Source organism: Nanorana parkeri, unplaced genomic scaffold (genome assembly GCF_000935625.1).
Source record: "Nanorana parkeri isolate BGI_ZX_2015 unplaced genomic scaffold, ASM93562v1 scaffold132, whole genome shotgun sequence".
NCBI lineage: Eukaryota > Metazoa > Chordata > Amphibia > Anura > Dicroglossidae > Nanorana > Nanorana parkeri.
Window position 1 is genome coordinate 766,711 of NW_017306400.1, and position 22,191 is coordinate 788,901.

At 35.9% G+C, this 22,191-nt stretch overlaps 1 protein-coding gene across 1 annotated transcript in view; it reads right to left on the bottom strand.

Moving 5' to 3' along the window:
- The window catches only part of LOC108784922 (dynein heavy chain 3, axonemal-like), an 899,093-nt gene that overhangs the window by 690,935 nt on the left and 185,967 nt on the right, over nt 1-22,191 (bottom strand). Inside the window, exons 9-13 of the mRNA XM_018553871.1 lie at nt 19,900-20,030; nt 18,263-18,458; nt 12,583-12,786; nt 8,916-9,050; nt 4,844-4,962 (exon numbers count right to left, since the gene is read on the bottom strand). Coding sequence (XP_018409373.1) covers nt 4,844-4,962; nt 8,916-9,050; nt 12,583-12,786; nt 18,263-18,458; nt 19,900-20,030 — 785 coding nt within the window. The remainder of the gene's footprint in view (nt 1-4,843; nt 4,963-8,915; nt 9,051-12,582; nt 12,787-18,262; nt 18,459-19,899; nt 20,031-22,191) is intronic.

The window sequence follows — 22,191 nt, forward strand, 5'->3', positions numbered from 1 at the left end:
CTACAGTGTACATTTGTTTCTTCTTAATCTGCTAATATACTTGTATTAGTAACTGCTTTACTAGCTATGATACCATTTGTAAGTCTACTCTATATTGTATTGACAATATATACAAATGTTATAAATCTGAATATGATTGTGATGAAATGTGGCAATGTTGAAACTTAAATATCTTCCAGCATGTGGTGTAGCTAAGGATTATTTTATAGGATTGGAAAACTACAACCAATTGCTCTGCTTCTCTTACAGTTCTGGTGATTTTTTTAAGGAATCTTTACTAAGAGAAGCCTGACTCTGGTAACCAGTAGCAGTTGCAGTCTGTGGTTGTTGGCATGTGCAACCTGCCTTGGTTAAGTCAAATGAGGCAGAGCCTCACCTAGTATTATGGAGGAAAAATCTGTCAACTTCAACCCTGAAGCTGACAGCTTTTTCTCCATTTAGAGCGGCTTGTAACAGGTTACACAGCAAGGAAAGCCTCTCTGTTGTGTAACCATCATGGATAGAACACTGCCTATTACAGGCAGCGCTGCATCCGGCTTTTGACAGCTAAGTTAGGTTACACAGCAGCGAACTTCCCCACTGCTTGTGTAAACTAACATAGTGAGGCAAGAGCTCTGACAGCCTCTTTTCTATGTTAGAGGCTTGAGCCCTGTGGATGGTTTGGACCAATGGCAAAGCGCCATTGGTCCAAGCTGTCCAATCAAAAAAACACTGAGGATATCAATTTCGATGCCCCACCAGTGACAAGCAAGTGAAGGACAGGAAGGCTCCTCCCTGTCTCCTCCCTCCTCCACACATAGCTTGGTGACCAGGTCGGGGGGTGCACCGGTAGGCTGGAGGTGGGGCTTCAGCAGACTGGGGGTGGGGAATGCTGGGTCGGGCAGGGGGAATGCCACACCCAGCATGAAAGGTACTGCATGTCACTGGTACTGTGAGTATTACAGACCCTCCAATATCCCCAGAGTAAACCTGGGTCAGTAGACTGGTTCAATAAACACCACCATATGTATGTTTTGTGATAATAAAAAATACAAGAAAACCTCTGAATACATATTTGTCTAAGACCTAGAGAAAGGATGGATGGAATAGAAGGGATGGAAACCCTTCTATTTTTCTTAATGCATTAAATTGTTTATATGTACTGTAAGTCATCACTTGGTGTGATTTAGAGAAAATAAGACTTGTAAATTGTCACTAAGTAAATTTCATTATGACATGAGGCCATTTAGTTTATTTTACTCATTATCAAAGTCTTTCCCAGTTGATCTTAAATAGTGCTTGTCACATTTCATTATTTGGATTTGTGTTCAATATAAGAAATGAACTCCAAACAGACATTTAAGCTATCAGGAAAGTTTAGTAAATAATTGTCTATAAAATGTTGTCAAGAGCACATTTTCAGTGTGTTTTTTCTTTGCCAGCTGGACTTTTATCCTCGTAGGATTTATGCAGAACAATATACCATTCCTGATAGAGAAATAGACAGCTGTAACATTTTCTAATTTTCTAATTTAATATTCTAATTTAATATTACATTAAACATATGATAAGTATGATTTACATCCCACCTCTGGTGGAATCCCACACAGGAGGCTGTGCAAATGAAATATTAGACAATTCTGCAAAAACCTGTACTGCTGGTCAGCACAGGGAAAATACAATGGTATAAAACACACAGAGGGGAATTTATCAAAACAGGAGAAGACAAAAACCGAAGCAGCTGTGCATGGCAACCAATCAGCCTCTCTCTTTCATTTTCAAATCTTAACTGAACAAACTATAGAGAGAAGCTGATTGGTTGCCATGCACAGCTGCTCGTGTTTTTGTTTGCTCCTGTTTTGATAAATTCCCCCTACCGTAAATTCAAAGAAAGTCTGGTAGAATATACTGTACATGTTGTTTGAACTCCATTAACCGTGCAAGTTAATAGAGTAAAAATAAAATGTTTTCTGCTTATTCCTGCTTATAAAATCCCTGCCACAATGTCAAAAACCCATCAATGATATCACTGTTCATCTAACTCTGGGAGAAAAGTAATACGACTTAAAAAAGAACTGGCACAATTGATAATGAATGGGGGTAAGAAATAAATCAAAATAAATCAAAGATTTTCCTGATAAACTACTCAATTTAAGTTATCCCTTGCCTGGGGATCTTACCAACTTAAACCATGATTGTAAGGCAATCTGTTTAATCAATCTTATCGCTAGCTTGGTATGGTGAAAAAAGGAAGCACTTAAACACTAGTAATTGTGTATCAGGAAGTAATTCTTTAGTAGATATGATTGTCTAACTTTAAGACTAGGGTGCTTTTAACCCATTTCTTGTTTTCTTTTAGTTTATATCTTATGATGACATCTGCAATAGAAGGTATTTCAACCTCCAAATGCCCTATAATACATAAAATGTTGTATAATTATTTTTAATTTTTTTACATAAGTTCCAATTTTCTAATGGTAATGCCACAATAACACAAGATCACATTTCCTATATAAAGTAAATTTTCCTATAACATTTTTTTCTAATTATGACTAGTGTATTCTTGTTAATTAGGTTTACTGGACAGTTAGGGACTGCCAAAGTAGAGAACAAAGCAATATTGATAGAATTTGCAAAAAAAAGAGCAATGGTTGGGTAGGGAAGATCATACATTAAGATGAAAGATGAAACAGATGCAATACATGGCCAAGATCAAAGTATCCCATCAATTCATTCTGAGAGTCAAAATCCAGCTGAGCATCAGAAGCTCTGTCTGTATAATAAGGAAGGTTGACTAAAACATAAGGATTAAACAGATGAGCTGTATCTTGTGAATGCATGGCAGTGAGGCCCTGCTGATCCACTTGTAAAGGCACTTTGGAATCATACACCTGCTACTCAATAGTGAACTCTACGGGAAGCTTGCCTAAAGAATACATTCTTCTAATAGGACTAAATAGCTTGGTTCAGAATGGGATTCCCAAAAGTCTACTCATCCACTAGTTCTAAAAACTAATTTCCTCAAAACAGCTAAGCATCTACTAAGACATCTGCATTTAAATAGAAAACAATACCTAAGCACAACATAAAGTCACTCTTAGATGCATTATGTAGTGTAAAATGTTATAGACTGTAATGCACACAGTACATCATTATAAAGAGATGACAAAAGTGGAAGAAATCTCATGACACATGTTGCTCACTCTTAGTAACATATTCCTGTGTATAATAAAAGGTTCCAAACTGCTTCCATGGCTGCCACTGCAAAGTGAATCTGCTGTCACTGTCGCTGTCTCTGCACAGTTTGATGCAATTTTTTTTAATGTGCAGTTTAACAACTTTGTGCCTGTAAACATGGAACTGTGCTGCTAACATATTCAGTTTCCCTATTCTTCTAGTTATCAGTTATAGATATACTGATGCAGAGTGGGCAAAATGTTTCTTTAAGCCTCTCTGGCACCAGCCTTGGCCTGTCTTGTGCTACTATGACATGAACTTGTTTGCGGGATACGAAGACTAGCTAGTTGATTGGGTTAGAAGGTGGATTAAAGAAGACAATTCACCACGGGGAGGAGCAACATACGTTACATATTTGGGAAAGGTTAAACCTGTCAAAGAAATCTGTAAATTTGCCATCCGGCCCTGAGGTATACACAGCCCTGCCAGATAGCATAACTGGGTCCGTGACACCATTTTTCTCTATAGCAGTTAAAGCAGAACTTAACACAGAAATTAAACATTTGCAAACCGGCAGGTTCCTACTTGTCTGTTTGCAATCTTCTTGGCCATGTACAGTACACTGAGTTGCACATACACAGCTCAGTTTACAATCCCAGTATCTGCCAGGTGCCGGATGGATAAACTCCCATGTGGGTGTGTGGGAGTTGCATCATCCCAATCAAAATGGCAAAAGATCCTGAGCATGGAAGTACCAAGCGAAAAAGTTCAGCACCAATGAGGGAGCTTGCAGATGTCACATCACTAGAGTGGAGGTGAGTTTTATTCTGTTTTAAGCAACACAACCAGATCACCTTTTCTGCCCCCAGCCACTGGAAAATTAAGGAACCGCATCACACTGACCAGATTATCTACTCTAGCCTTCTGTGAGCATATACGCATGCCGCAGAGTCTGATTGACTGCAGTAGAATCTGTCAGCATATATGCATGCTCAAAGGTTGATATCAAGACAGCTTCAAATACTTACATTAGTTGTAGTGTTGCAATCACTGTTTAATAAATACATAAGATACATAGCATTACGTTGTTGTTTTTAAATCTGCCTGACGTTCAGCTTTATAGGACAACTTTTCCCGTCCATGTAACAAACCCCTATGGAATTTCAGAATACTACTTTCTATAAAAATAATAACTGTTTATGAGGTTTGCATATTTTTAATAGTCACACACATGTGGAAGAACTCTAAAACTATGGGGTCTATTCACAAAGCTGCCGAAGGATCTGGCCGTAGCTTCGGCCGATCCTTCGGCTAGCTTAAAACTTTGTGCCACTCTTTCTTAGCAACACAGTGGGAACAAAAACAGATATTTAAAAAGTTGAAAAACACTTTCAGTGAAAAATCATTAGAATTAAGATTTTACACTTAATAATTGTATTATCTTTTTTTTCTGTTTGCTCTAACACAAGTCAGTCAGATGACTAATAACATTTAGCAGTTAATTGAGAGTGTTTTGTCATTGTGTCTGTATAGACTATTTTCCACTATGCAAAAGCTGGAGATAATTTGTCCTTCACATACAGTATCTATACATGCATGTACACACATGTGAACATACAAATACATCATACATTTAAATAAAATATATAAATACAAATTTATGAAGAAAGCTTGAAATAGTACTTACCTACTTGGACCACGCATGTTGTTTTCAATCACAGCCCTTATTCTTGTCTTTGCTGACAGGACAATCTCTTCATGGATTTGTACTGAACTGATGTATTTGATTTTCAGATTATCTACAGCCTGCAGATACAAGTACCTCAATTGTTTACCTTTGAAATCTATAATGGGCAGGCTCTAGTTTGCTCACTAGAGACTTATTTAAGAATAATGCACCTGTTGTAAATTTTAGTATGTTGAACATTTGGATACCAGAGAATATCAACCATTAACATATAAATGAATATTCATTGTGGTGAAGGAACTCTTTTACTCTAGCTGATAAACACATTACATTTAATGTTAGGTGAAAAAGATAAGTCAATCAAACAAGTGAATGAATTGTAAAACAGACAGTTTCTGATTAAACTCCTAACTTAAATGTAAAATCATAAAATGTAAAACAGCCCCATCTTAATCATGGTCATTTAAATCATATGATGGGAAAATGCTTATACCAATATTCTGGGCATCAGTAAAACTCTGGGTATAAATAAAATAATGTGCACCCAAGGTGATGAAAAATATAATACTCAATTTACTAGTGGATGAGCTAATACAGAAGAATACTTACCTTATGGCAGCCAACACTCTTTTCATTTCTATGCAGAACCGGAATGTGGGAAAGCATGCCTATGGGAGGGGCAGTGACAAGAACAATCACATATTATCAAGAACAGCAACTTTGGGAACTGGTCCTCACAATCAGAACTGGTAAGAAGAAACACTGCAGGGACAGTGGATTTAGATTCCTCTTTACAAGATAATCCACTGGTAAAAGGAGACTTTTATTATTCATTAGCTGGAGAAGTGTGAGGATTGTTATTTATGTTATTTTTGCCTGGACTTACAAATTATAAATTACATTTTAAAACTTCCAATGGACTAAAAGTAGAAGTAACTAAAGCTATATGCAAATATACTGTATACTGCTGTAAAAACTGCTCCTGCCTCCTAAACTGTCGATTTGGTCAATGAGGCAACCAACCACATCAAAGGAATGAAAGAGGCTTGGGGCAGGGCAAGGTCAACAATCAGGATTACTTCAGTAATCTCTGGATCTGCTGATGGTTGTGACATGCAGTTTTTATTCATGGTAACCTCTAAATATATATTTTTTCCCTTATACTTAAAGTATATATGGATAAATGCCTATTCTCTTTAATGGATCAATAAACACAACAAGCTGGCATTAGTTCAAAGATATTAATACCTTGCACATGCTAGGTACTCTGGTGTTTATCAAATGTAGGTATAACACTGTAATTATGGTAGATAAAACTGTAATTATGGTGGTGGAGAGGAGATAGTATTTTTCTAGACACGACAAACTGCACTAAAATTATCATCAGCATATCTTTTTTTCCTAAACAGTAATAAAGCCTTTTAAATGTGTGGGTTTTTATAGATATATTGCACATATGAAATAAATCAACAAATAACCTTAATTTAATCTAATCAATGAGCCTTTAGTTTAAAAAAAAAATCTTGTATCTACATTTAATTTGTATCGCGTTTCACCATGGTTGCATCTTCCTGAGCCTCTTTTTTTTGCACATAGGTCTGTCTGAATGAAAACAGACTCTCTGCAGTCTCTGTTGATGTGAAACATCCACAATAGTTCTAACAGCCACAAACCATGTGCTCTACGCAGCTTACATTGTAATTTATATAAGGTTTCTCAGGAATTGTGTTTTTCCTTATTGCACATTGCAAGTAAGAGACCCTTACTTGAATATTGTAGTTTAGTAACTCTGGCATATATTTTGTCTTTTAGAACCAAGTTATGTTTTGACACCTATTTTACTCACAGCATGCATGGTCCAATATAAAAATAATTTCTCTTGGCAGAGACTGCTAATGTTATTGAAATATAAATTAGGAACTCAGCCAGGGTACAAAACATAGTGATTGTTTTCATAAAGAGCATAATGCAGCACATGAATACATTAATTTTTTTTTGAAACCACAAGGGTTTTTAAGACACAACATTTGTGCTGTTCTATGATTAATGTGTGTGCATTACCTTAATACTGGAGAATTTGATTAGTGGTTATAGCAACTACTAGAAACCTAGCATTACAATTAAACATTCTTTAGACTTAGCTGCTGTGAAATCAAGCTAGTGATTTGCCTATTTCTAGAATAGTGCTGACACTAATATCACAATGATTAGCTGGAGATAGAGAATAACTAATGGGTTTCCAGCTTATGACAAGTTGTTTTGAAACAATAAAGTGCAAAAACTAAGACATTGAGCTAAGTGAATGAAATCCAACTCTGTTTGTTATTCTGCTCTTTAGTTATTCTGCTAAAATGTGTTTTTTTTTTTGCATGAAATTAGCATTTAACTGTCTTTACTTCTCATTAATCTTTATTTGATCAAATAACGCATTATTTTTCACCACCTCAAATAACTCACTTTCTACTTTTTTCAACAGACACCTCCTTGAAGCTCTTGGTTATTGCCAGCCTGAAGCTATCAATATTTTAAGAAGCAGCGATCCCTTTTGATAATCTTAGTAAATTGGCTTTTAAAGTCAAAATCCATTTTTAAGACTAAAATAAATTACTCATGGTAATAAATATCGTTTTCATTAAACCTTTGTGAATTACGCCTATTGCAATATAAGTTGTTAATCAAATGAAGCTGCAAGGCAATATAACAATCAAAACTCAAGTCCCTATATTTTTATTAATATTTGCAGCCTTGGAGGCATCCTTCCTTCGATATGAGCTATAAAAGTCTCACTTATATCTTTCTCGTGTTTGAGTTCCAGAGAACAAGCATAAGGCTTACTACTCATAAACTCCCTCCCCCCCCCCCCAACAATATGCCGGAACCATGTTAACACTAGACGTTGCCAGTTACAAAAAAGTGCCATTATTAAGAATTTTGGGTGGAAGGGGATGAATAAGTGTACAGCAAAAATAAACTATAATTGTATTAACAGCATTCGATGCATTGGTTACATGTGTATATTTTGGTAAAATAACTCTTGAGATTGATTTACTAAAGGCAAACAGGCTTTCACTTTGCAAGATAATTTGCAAGGTAATTTTTTCTTAGCTTAGTCTATGGGGTAAAAAAAAAAAAAGTTTTGTTTACACATGATTGGATGATCTTCATTCACTAAGCCAAATTGAAAATTCAATTGCAGGCCATTTGTCTCAAAATGTCATTTAAATAAAGAATGCGTTCCTTACAGTGGAGCAGACATGTTTAGGAAACCTATGTTGTATTAAGTACATTCTTTATACAAGTTTAACACATGTCTGCAATTCCTTGTAGCTGTTTTTGCACCTAGATTATTTTTGTATACATAATTGCTGCCACATTTTGTTATTGTTTTTGATTGTCTCTATGATCTCAGAATCAGCTTACTCTGAAATTATACACCCTTTGTCCCCTTAGCCAACGCACTTAACATGTATACTAGCGTAAAGTCACCACTTTCACTTTCTCTTTACCCTCTCCCCATATTGCCTTTCTATTATGAACATTTATACAGGCCAGGGAAATAAAATATCAGCCACATGACATTTCTAATAGCATAGCTCAGCATTGTTGCTAAACTCATTTTGGATTTTAAAAAAAAATCTCTTATTTATTCTTCTATCTTGAAAGGTACATTTTAAGAAAAAAAATCTAAAGGTTTCTTGTAGCATGATCTAACATTAATATTGATTTGTGAACCATAAAACATTTACTGAACATACAACGGATACAGATGTGTGTGTATATATAGCTAAATATATATATATATATATATATTTATTAAGGGGCTTCACAATCATGGCCCCCTTGCAGGAGCAGAACAATATCACTCATACATGGTTTTATAACACCTCCTTTTCCCCAATGTAATTACTGGGTAACCAATTTCTGTCCATATCCCAGTATTGTTCTCTTCTAGCTCCTAAACTGTTTTGAAAATAATGCAGTTCTATAAAGACAGAAAAAACTATGTCTCCTTTTCTTTCCATTCAGTTAATTGATTGGGAAACATGAATAGAATGGATTTGTAACACATTACCTGGAAAAGAAAAGTCTCAATCCTTGCCATCTGCTGGACACTGATAACCAAACTATCCACTGTGTTGTCAAAGCCACAGAAAATCTCTTCAGTGGATGGATTAAAGCTGACATCCGATTCTTTCAAGAATGGTTTCTGTGAAAGAAAAAACATTATTTCTGGTATTTATTTTACATTTCAACAATACCTGTTTAAGTAAGTCTCATGTTTACAATATAAGTGGTTTCATACAGAGAACAATCCAGTTGAAATTCTAAAGAAAAAGATAACGTTACTAATAATATGAGCAGTCTGTCTGCATACACAACTTGAAGTCCATACACCAATCATAAACACATTTTATTTTGCAAGATAAGAAGTTGGTTAACATTAATTGTCATACTTATACTTTTTTTCATATCAGTTTGTCGAATATGATGATTGGCAAAATAGCTGCCATAACCTCCAGTTTTACACATCTAGATTCTTCTGTATTTTATTACACCTACTATTCACATGAAAAAAGTTTCAGTTTCACAATTTATAATTGTCAAGAGTCAGTAGGCTGCACACAAAGGCAAATACTTATAAGCAGAATAGAAGACCTAGCCTACGCCTGGTAATCCACTCATTAACAAGTAAATTTTTACTTTAATTTGTGCTTGTCATGACATGACAGCCTAGGGATCACCTAAGGAATCAGGCTTTACATAATCTGTATGGCTTTAACTAGAAAAAAGCCCACTAATTGACAAGTGAAATATGCCTTCTACTCACAAATCTTAAAAGTTTATATCACGAAAAGCTAAACTAATTAAAGAAGACCTGAAGTTCCTATACTGGGTAACATTTATTAGGCAATAAAACACAGGATGTCAAGAGTGGTGCTGTTTTATTTAAAGCCAAGAAGCAGTTTAAAAGAGAAATCAATTCAAATAAGTTGACTAACAAGGGGTTATGCTGGAGGCCTATAATACAAGTGCATGATTAACCTGTCAGCCATTTTAAATGTTGAAAAATAAAACACATGCCTAAGAGCAGAAACCATAAAATCCCTAATATTATTTATTGCCAGAAAACCAACCTCTCTGTAGCCCCTCTCATTTAGAGTCATTTTGTTACCAGGGACTTAATTTTTCTGGGCTACGCCCTGCCCTACTGACTACACACAGTTTAATAACAGTACTCTCAAAGATCATTTGAGTGTACACACAAGACAGGGGGTGCAGCTGGGCATGACTTAACCCAAAAGTGAAGTGAAGCCTCTAGTAACAAGTAAATTTACATCAGATAGGTGCATAAATAGGGGGTTCTAGCTAACAAATGTAATAGCAGGTAGGCAGTTACTGTAGTGTGTAACTGAGGTCTTGTTCTGTTATTAGAGGAATAGTCCTTTAATCTGGAGAAAAGTCACTGGTGGCTGGGAGAGTAGAGAGAGAGGAGGGAGAGGAGAGAGAGAGAGGGTATGCTAAGTAATGTGTAAGTGTAAACATACAGGTATTTATTATTGCTCAGAGACATCCCAATGCTCCAACGGACAATGTATTCATGTTTCTTTCTCTACAGAAGTCAGCTACCATCTTCATTTAAACAAATATACAAGATCAGCATATACTTCCTCTACAAAAGCCTAGATCCAGAGATGGTACTTAATGAAAATAATATATATATATTCCACTATGTTCTTAGGAAGGAGGTGTGTCCTCTGAAACGCGTAAACCACTTCACTACCAGGGAAGACGAACAGCGGCTGGATATGCACCTTTCGTTCTGACCCTTTTATGCCTGTTTTTATTCGTCCTCTGTGAGTACCTTTATACCATTTTTTATTTTGTTTATTAAAACGTTTTTATGCAATGGAGGCGCTCTCTGTGTCTTGTCTTGCAGTGCTGAGGTTGTTCTGAACCTGGTGAGAGCCGCCCCGTTACCGCCCTGCACTCCTCAACATCATTGACTAATACTCCCTTGAACCAAAATCTGCTGGCGCGGTGTTTGATTCTGTCTATTGAGAGATGATGCCTAGGCTGAAACACTTTGCTAAAGCTTAAGAAATGCCTTTTCTTGACAAATAGTGCAGTTTAAAAATATATAAATTGTGTTACACTAGTATATAATTCTTGCAGATTTGCAAAGCTACTTTGCTTTGCAAGATAGGTTCACTTTTATATTATAACAAATAAATGACTGTTTTATATTTGTATGCACCGTTTTGTATGTCCTTTGTTCAGATTACATAAAGATGCTTCCCAGCCATCTGTATTTATGGCTCTGCAAATGAGCTTGATTTCTACTAGAGATTTAGTGCCAGGATTCTGATAGGAATGACAGAAGCTAGTGTTGCATGACACTGTCAACATACATATTTATGCCTTCTGTGAAAACAACAATTTGTAATTCATGCCAACAAATAGATTTTTATCACGTTCACAGACTAAGTGCCATTATTACTTGAAAACAAAAGATCACTGTCACATCTTTCATGTGTCGGGTATGTACCCAGTGTATAAAACATACAAAGAGAAATAAAAGCACAGATTATCATTAAGCTGTCAGTCTGGGCAATTTGAAGAAGAATATTTACATTTATGAAGAAGACAGTCAGTCAGAGGGATTGGCAAGAGTGGAATGCACATATACCAAAGCATAAGCATGGTTAATTTAAATATCTCTAGTTACATCTAACTTTACTATCAGAAAGTTATTTATAGCATTTCAATAAACATATACATCCATTTACAGAACAGTATGTTTTATACACTAATTCCATTTGCTCTACTTAACTGGACCATAAGCAAATTACATTTTGTTCCTTTCTAAACAAGATTATAAAAAAGATAAATGTGTTTTTTTTCAGGACTGCAGGCATCATATTGATATGGTGCAGATATATCTTTTACACAAATCTGACACTAAGCGTAAATAGGAAACCCTTAAATCCAAATTTCTGACTGTTTGATGATCAGTGCTAAGCAATATTTCAGATCTAATTCCTTTTGGCACTTACAGATCTCAGTTCTCTAGCTGCTCAGTACTCCACTTGACCTGATTTCTGGTTGGCAACTTGGCAACAAGTGCTTATTGTACATCATTTTATTTTGCCGCATGTTCCAATAAATAGTCACACATCATTAAAGTAGAACTCAATCAAGTAGTCATAATGTCAGGATCTCAATTAAATGTCCCTTAGCTATGTCGTAGTTTATTTTCTGAGCTGCAAACATTCTACATGCTGCACATTTAAAAAACTTTCTCCCCATGAAATCCAGGTAAGGGATAATAACTCATCCTAAAGAGGACTAAAAGAAAAAATAGCTGCTTAAATTTTGCTTTCTTTGCCCTCTGTCTCTCCCCATCCTACTGATTGGCCAGTGAAGGAGAAGTAGCAGCTAGTGAAATCACTCCTGTGCTCTCCACTCCTGTAAGCACATTAACTGTGTTAGGCTGTTAGATCCCTATGCAAAATAATAGCACTCCCATTGGCTGAGTATTGAAATTCTCTCTTTGAGCTATAGTGCCGCTGGGAAGGGGATTACAGCCAATACAAAGACAATCTAGGTAATTATGCCAATCATATTTAAAAATATTTTTTTTTATGAATTAATAACTGGATTAGGTGTTTTTGCCTGGTGTCCTGCTTTAACTGACTTGTTACAGACACAAAATAAAATGTAAATATTTTAACACATACCATAAATAATAAAATCAGATGAGGTTTCTCTGGGAGCCAAAGATTATCTGGTGGGTAATTTCCTTCATAGTTGTTTCCATCACCATATGTTTCAACCATCTTCACAAGGTCCATTAGAGAGGCTTCTACTATACTTCGCTGAAGATTGGACATTAGTGTCGCTAAGCAGCAGAATAAGTGATCCATCTTTTTCCTTCGTAACTTCTGGTTTAAAAAATAAAAATGAAAACTATTCTACTGCTTTGCTGCTAATGCAAATAATTCACATGACAATAGTGACACTGAACAAATGACAAAGGTGGATTTATCTATCACAGTTATAGAATTTTAAAGAGGAAGGTGATATGATCTTCTGTGAAAGTGTTCACAAAATATTGACTCTGAAACACATCTGTCTAAAACATATATACATGTACATTAAAAACGTTCTTGATTTCATTGAAACACATGTATTATACAATGAGAGTCATTTCTTACTATGAAATAAAATGATGTTTTGATTGTATCTGATATTATTGAGAAATAATACAATTTATAAAATACATGGTATACATTTTTATGGTAAAATTAAAAAAGGTTCATGTTTACATATTTTCACCTATGTAGCAAAATAGCAGAATACAAAAGATAATCACTAAGGACCGAGGGTTAGCAACCCCCAGAAGCCTTTTTCAGTGGCACCCACTGCCTGTTGCCTCTTCTGAACTGAGGACACTTCCTCCTGTGCAAAAGCAGCACCCATTAGTGGTGGTTCTGCCTAAGCACTTAGCATCCTGAAGATCTTCCAAGCTCTCTGGGCATCACTATGGCAGCCAGGAACTCATGGAAGTTGGATTGCCACACAGGGAAATTAAAGTGGAGTGTTTTCAATTCAGGGAGAGCACAGTGATAATGGAGGCAGGTAGGCGTTGGCACTTTACTACATTATCTAGCTTGAGCTAGAATATAATAATAACACGGTTTGGGACTAATCCGAGACATGAAGGTGCATGCATTGGGGGTGATCTATGGTGTGAAGGTGCAGAAACTGGAGCTAAATCGAGGACCAAAGGTGGATAAATTGGGGCTGATCTGAGGTGTGAAGGTATAGCACTTGGGGCTGATTTGAGGTCCCAATGTGCATAAATTGGGGCTGATCTGAGTTCTGAGGGTACAGAAATTGGGGATGGTCTGGGGTCTAAATATAAACATGTTTTGTTTCTACACTAGTCAATATAATAATTAGCATTATTACCATGAGCAGTACAACTGCTAATGCAAAGCGTGTGCAAAAACCTGAAAACAAACTATACTCATATATGACTATGGTGTACCATTGTTCACTGGAACACCAATTTTGCTCATAAAAACTACACCTAACTTCGAAAAGGTTGCTGACCCCTGCACTAAAGTGACTGCATTATTAAAACAAACATTAGTTAGGCTACCAGCATATTTAGGACCACTGTGGCAATAGGTGATTTTAATAAACTGAATCAAACATTATCATCAAGATTATTTACCAATCATTCCAACCAGGTTCAGTCAAATGTGTAATATACAATACCAGAAAAATAGTGTTAAAACATGTTATATACAACAGTAAAGTGTTGATTAAACATAATCTATACAACACATTAGGCTTTGTATAAATCTGAAGTAAATGTGCAGCACATAAATGCTAAATTGTAGAATAAGCAACACACTGAGCAGGAAAAATGCAACAGTGCATGCACTGTACCTGCTCTTTTAACACACAGAGCATTAACATTTTTACTGCCATATTTTACCTACATGGCTGAAACATTTTTAGACCTATGAAATTATTTACTCAATAAGCAAATTGTTGTAATCCATAGCAACTCATCAATACTCCAGGCTGATAAAAGGTGAAATCCTGAACAGCTTCTTTGATTTTTTTCTGACACCATCACTACGTTTATAACTATATAAATATAAATCTAACAGCCCTCATGAGAAGACATCTAGGTAATGTGTGCAGTACACTTTTTACTTGTAGTTGCCATAATTTGGCACACTTAAAAGGTTCAGTTCATCCAAAAGTGACATTTATTTGTAGTGTTGGGTGCTATCTGGTAGGCTGGTTGGCCCGCTGACCTATATTTCTTGCATGCACCAGCAGCATGATCAAAGCACTATAGTTATGAGATTTGTCCCTAACCACAATGGAGTCACAGTCAGTTCTGCTGCTCTAGGTTTTTCCAACTACTCTGTATTATCAAATTCAATGGAAATTGTGCAACCCCTCAACACTGCTATGCTCAGCATTGAAGTCCTTGATGGAAACAAAATGCTGCTGGTTTTTTTATCTATTCAACAACTGCAAAAAACTAAATATCAATTTTGATCCTTAAAAAAACACATCAGGATGAATCCTACATTTTGTAGCCAAGTCTCCCTGTCCAGTGACATCCTAACTCCAGAGTTTTAACTCCTGAACATTGTGCTACTTTCATAGTAGACTGCACACATGCACAAGTCCATGCACTGACAAGATTGCCTCAGAACTGGCACAGATTCCAGGGGTTGGGCAGTCAGACAGGAGATAAATGTTGCCACTCTTGCCAAATAGGTGGTTGCACAGTAGCAAACAAAAGCTGCCCAATCAAGTTTCTTTAGGATTAAGATCTTGATTCATTTGAAATAAATAAAGTAATAGCATTTAAAATTGGAAGAACATTGGTTATAGGTTGAACTCTATGGACTCAGCCTGACTGACTATGCAAGTATTCTCTATTGTTTACTGTGTGTTGTTTATTGGTCAAAAAGTATTCTGTTTTGAATTAAGATATGTGATTGTGCTTTCATTTCTATTTGTAAGTATTATGGAACACCACCATTCTGACTGGCCTTCTTGAGACCAAATTTTAACAATTAATGTGTATATTTTCTAATATATATCTATATATATATCTATATCTATATATAGATATATATAGATAATATATATATATATATATATATATATATATATATATTGATAGATCTGCTGAATCTTTTAACTCGGTTTTTCTACTGTATTTGGAAACTCTCCCCAGGGAGGAAACTGGGAAGTGGCAAATCAATAAGTCTGTTCACAATAACTATATATTATCAATAACTATATATACTTGTTACTGCTTTTGTGAAAAGTATGAAACAAACAAAACCACCAGTTAAGCTTTAGAGTATGTTCACACCATGTCCATTGAGCTGTGTTTTTCTGCACACCACTGCACATGTATGGTGTGAACAGGGCACATAGAAAACAATTGTCTTACATGTGCCCCTTTCCCATCATACATGTTAGATGGTGTGCAGAAAACGTAGCTCATTGGTGTGAACAAATCCTAAAACTAGCTTTGATGTGGCAGGGGCTCAGAAAAACACATGTGAAAATGTTACCACCCCCACCCCCATGCAAAGCCCTTTCTCGTTTTGTCTATAGTAAGCATGTGTGTGTGTAGATTTCCATATTAAAGGAAATGTAAAAAAATCTCCTGACACATACAGCATACGCAGAGAGGGCAGAACACCATTTTACCTTAATTTAAATGCATGATATGAAGCAAATTGCATTTCCACTGCCCTGACTGGGTTACTCTATACCATTCAAATTTTGTAGAAACATAAACTACTAATCAAAAGTTTTATAACACCTCCATTTTTCCAATTGTTATTGAAATTTTCGCAGTTTAATGTCTCAATGTACTCTGATGCATAAAGCATACAACAAATAAACAACTGGACATCCAAAATAAATCATGAAATTGTTTTCTTTAACAAAATGCAATGTAAATTTTTGAATCATAAAAGTAGCCACCTTTTGCAGATATAAGAGCCGAACACAGTCTTGGCATTCTTCTACAACGGAAATTAAATATTGTTCAGAAAGTTCTTCCCAATGCTGATACAGAAGTTCCCACAAATGTGTTGCATTTGTAGGTTGCTTTGGTTTCACCCATCTGTCCAGTTCATCCAACACCAGCTTTCAGTCTGGAGCCTGTGTAATAGCTATCCCATGATTTGAAGCCTACCATCTTGTTCTCTTCTAAGTTAGTTCTGGCATAGCCTATGTTTTGTTGTATTCTTGCTGTAGTATAAACCCCTGACCAACTAGGCATGCACCAGATGTTATTGCATGGCACTGCAAAATTCTGTGGTAGTAGTTTTGGTTCAGGGTGCCACTCACTCTGCAAGTCGCAGACCTTGGAGCCAGCAAGAGAGACCAAGACCATCATGCTTCCTCCTCCATGTTTGACAGTTGGTGTCAAACACTGAGAGGCTATACGTTTGCCTACTCAACGGCGTACAAAAACCCTGAGTGATGAACTGAAGATCTCACATTTTGATTCATCAGTCCATAACACCTTCTTCCAGTCTTCAGTAGTCTACTGGCAGTACTTTATGCCCCAGGCAAGCTTGTTTTTTTTTTACTGCCTCTTAATCTGTTAAACCTGCAGCTTGAAGTCTTCTCTTCACATTTAAAACGGAGACTCGCTTACTTCAACCAGTGTTAAACTGTCCTTTAAGCTGTTGTCCTGTGAGCCGCCTGTCACGCAAGATGTTGACTCTCAGAAACTTGCATTCTGATTCTGTTTTGGCTTTGGATCTGCCAGACCTCTTTCTGTCAGAGTTTATTCCAGTTTCCAAGTGCCCTTTGATGAAAAGGAAACTGTACTCACTGATACCTTGGCTTTCTATGAGAATTTCTCTAAAGGAAAGACCTACACTTTTAAGGGTTATAATGACTGTCGTACTTTGCTAATGGCCTTTTTCTCACTATTTTGAGAGCAATATACTACTTCCTGCAGTACAATACTTTCAAAACATTGCCTAAGAAACAATGTCCGTTCCAACACTGCTTTTGTACAGATATAGGGGTTGTAAGTAATCAATAAAAGTTGGGACACTTGTAGGAATTGTTAGCATAAACTTTCAATGCTTAATTTACATTGCTGCAGAACAACTGTGAGTTGTTAACCCATTACTTCTCCTCTGAAATAAGCCTTTTGTATAACTCTGAAATGTACATTATTTTTCCAGTTTTTGTTAACAAACTTTTTTCCCCACTTCTGGCAGTTTACAGCTTACCTTTTGTACCATTTCAGTTTATTCACTAGACTTAAACTTCTTACATTTCAATAGAAACTGGAAAATGGGGGTGTTATAAAACTTTTGACTGGTAGTGTATATCACCATGAAAACAAGTTCTTCACCCCTATTTTGTAATCTATTCTTAACATGTAAGACAAAGACATTTAGGCTGATCTAGATATCTGATCTGATACAGTAAGGAAGGGTTAAAACTCCTCTCAGTTTTTTATTTTATTTTTTGTAGTCTGAGCCCCATCTGGAAGATTTCCATTCACTTCCTGTCCCAGAGACACAGCAGTATTTTTCTGTGACAGCTCTAACTATTTGTATTTGCCATCACTGCCCCAACAATAATGCCACACCAATACTTTACTTGCTCAGACCTTACACTTGTTCCCAAAAAAACGTGTCTAACACAACACAATACTATCAGTTTTAAAAAAAACTAAAAACTCCTAGAAAACGTATATGTTTATACATTTAACAAAATCTGTGTATCTTTTAGTATTTACACCTAGAATGAATGTGATGTGGTTAGATTCCCTTTACATAACACAGCATAAATAACATCCAACCTAAGATACTAATAAAAGCACATGCTCACCTCATCTTGTGGCATCTCAGATTCTATGTTCTCTCTGTTTTGAGTCACAGTGTTACAGCAGTCTCTAAGCCATGTCTCTTTGAGTTCTTCAGATTTCTTTCTGACATCATTTCTTATGTGATTTATGAACTCATCCAGCTTCATGGGCACAATATTCATAAGGGCGACCATATTGAGTAGTCTAAAGTTTGCATACCTAAAGAACAATGACAAGACAAGCTCTAGAATAGGAGATACTTGTGAGTGTAAAGGAATACAAATTAGGAATTTACAAGCCCATATGAGCAGGGTATTTTTAGTATGAAGTTTATGTTGCATAATCATCACCTATTTCCTAAAGATTATGACTATCCCCCTCCTCACACTGTTTACATACAATTATGTATCTGTATCTGCTGAGTCATGGGGCTTGCATCATTATCATGAGGGGTTTTATTTGTTTATTTATTTTTTTACAAATAGACTTGAGATTCCCTTTATAGCAGGCAGTTGCAATAAAAAGTAGAAAAAGAGTCATGCTCAAGAGACGTTGCAACTCAAATAGAAGTACATTGAGACTCTGAGCTGATGACATTTTTCTCACTCCCAGGGTCTAAACATTGAAATTGTAAAAGGTAACATTTATGGGGCAGGAAAACTAAATTAGTGTATTGCCAGAGCTGCCTTGCATTACAATAAATATGTCAGAAAGATCACAGGGTAGGGAGAAAATTAAAAAAAAGAAACTACATAAAGAAGCTGGTAATGTACTAAAATACAGTTTTTCTGAAAAACATAAGCTAGTAGATGGCTTTGGCAGAAGATTAAATTGTGATAACTAGTTACCCAAAAATAAACCAAAATGTTAGTGTCTACAAAATATGGTATTTTGTTCTGTTTCTTACCACTGTGCAAAGCTTAATGAAAAATAAACATAGTAAGATGTATCCTGCACATACACAGTGGCAGAAAATTATAATAATTGCAGCAAAGAAAATTGGGTGTTGCCTGTAGCGACCAGTATTTAATTTTATAATATGCACTAGAAGAAGTAGAGGAATAATCTGACTGGTCCTCTTCTTTTTCTCAAACTCCCAATTTGCGATGAGTGAACTGCTTTGAAATCAGATATGTTAAATGTGAAATGTTTTTATGCATTACAATTTGTCTGCAGAAAATCCTACAATTCAAGAATAATAATCGCCCATATTCCTAAATTGTGTGATTTTCTGCTGAAATTAGTCAGTTAGATCTAAAAAATATGGATTCCAGATTTCCTTGTTTTGATCATCACTAATCTTTGGTAGAGTTTGTTTACTGAGTTTATTTGCAGGAGGGGAATTAAATAAGCAAGTGATATAGATGTACAAATTAAGAAATGTTTACTAGATCTTGCTGTGCAAATATTAATGTCCCAAGAAATGTAAAATCAACAGACCAAGGATACATTTTAATAAAATGCAGACAATAACGGTTAAGATAACTCCCTCTAAGTATGTACTGTAGAAGCAATAACAGAATAGAGTTTCTTTTGTTCTGGGGAGCTTTGGAAGGTGTATGATGTTTCATGGATTGAAATACAATTTGGATTTATTTGGAGAAAGCATTGAGTGCGGCTCTTGTTGGGCAAAAAAAAATTGAAGCAATAATAGTCATACTTTGTATAGAAGTGAAGCAGCACTTTGGACATGATAGGATGTGTGATGTGCAAGTTGCTCTTCAGTTTGATACGTGCTGTATTAACACTTTCATGCCATGGAAAATAATGCCGTCCAGCCCTGTTAGACATCTTGACAAAGGAAAAACAAAAACACAAATATAAATGTACATCATATTTGTACTAGTCAAAGTGGTTATTTTATTTAAATAAGGTATACATGGGGTATGATCTTAAACTAACAAAGGAAATGTCAAAATAACCTTAGAAATAATTTTTTGCTGAAAAGAGTAGTGGATATTAGAACACTCTTCCAGGAGAGATAGTGAGTCAGTCAAGTGAAATCAAAATGCTTGGCATAAACAGGTCTATCCTGAGAAAACTCTATACTTACAAAATGTAGTAACTCTAAGACAGATTCAATGGACCACATCACTCTTCTATGTTTATATGTTTATATAGCACCAACAAATACTACAGAGCAGTTGACAGGGACAGGCACATCAGGCACATCAGCCCCTGCCCAAGTCAGGCTTAGAGACAAACGTCCCAGTAAGTGCTTTACAAATTGGAACACACATAAACAGCAAGGCCATCTTGTGCAGAATCCAGTAATCCCACCAGTATGTTTGTGTTTCAGGACTGCAAGAGCACAGTGTTATCCACAAAGGGCACACTGAAAACTGGTTATAAATATGGGTAGAATCATATTTCAGTGACAAGACTAAAGCTGGAAGATAAGTTCTGATTGGTTGTTACGAGATACTGCACATTATTTCACTCTGTATTTTATTACATTTAAAAAATGTTTTCCAAAAATACAAATATCAACTTAACGCTAAATGTGATTTCTTTCATCAGCTATTTTAATAGCTTGTTTCTACATAAAGGCTTGTCTAATAATTAGATTGAAAATAATTTTCAAATGTATAAATGCTCCATTAGTGCAAATTCGGCCAACAGTATAAAACTGTAGGTCATATTAGCTGTTAGAGAAATCAAAATAATGGGAAAATTGTAACTGCGCATTTCAGAAATGGGGACTGTTCTTCCTTTATGGAAGTCTCATTTCTAATCTGATGCAAATTCTTACAACAGCCCGCAAAAATCCCATCTCTTTGGAATGATTGCTGACAATGAATAAAAATAGTTATCTAAAGCACTGTGCCTATATTTAAATAACAATACACAATGTATACACTGCCTGACAGTTCTTCTTTAGCAGCTCTCCCTGTGGCTGCCACTCTTCTTATTTCAATGCAATCAGCCTGACCGCCTGTCTCCTTCCTTCCTTTGTCACTTTCTATCATCATGACCACAGCGGTTTTATTACTGGCACTATTCCCCTTTACCTTTGCACATTTCAGATCTGTATCTACAGCATGCGTAAAGGGATCACATTAACAGGAAAGGTGATGGATGTGAGAAATTTGATGGCAGTACTATACCACCTTGCTATGCAGTCCGCTGAGAATTGAAAATGCTCCGGTAAACCATTGTATGAGCTCCATCAAATACAATGTTCCCACAGGGCCAGCTCCATTACAAATATTGGTCTCATTTGTTCCAGACATGAAGCAGGCTCAATTTTTCAGAGCCCACAAAAGCTCTCCAACTCCTATCATATTGTGGGCTATGAAACTCATTATCAAGGAAATAAATGTCCTGTTTCCTTGGAAGAGCTCATGAGGCATTTTTTTTTCTTGGCATAAAATTCTCTTGGCCACTAATAAATCTAGAAATAAATCAAAAGTTCTCTACTACATACTGTCAGTAAAGATAGAAAAGCCTTATCTAAATAAGGAGAAAGGGCATATTCAGGAAGTGGAATCAGTGCAATCAGTGCAAAGAGCATCAGTGCAAAATGCAGTAAGCCATAATGATCATTCAAACCATCTTTCAGTAATCTGACTACAGTAAACTGATATCTGATTGGCTGCTATGTACTACGGTATTTCACATCTGTCTGATCTTCACAGTAGTTTATTTAAAGTTAAACTTCAAACAGACAGTAAAATACATATATGGAATATACTAATGAGAACAGTTTTATCTGACAAATGATTTATACGTCTGTTCATCCAGTCCAGTGATCTGAACTTTCTCTGCTGCAATTAAGTACCACAACTTAGCCTTGTCTTTGCCTCCAGGCTGTCACAGGACAGTGAAAGAGTAGCATCATATTGATAAGTTCATTCTTATGTCAGTCTGCTGTCTCCTCCCATCAGCATGTTCTTTGTTATCACATGACCACTGTAGCTCAACTTATTTGCTCCTTGTGCTGCTTCCCCCC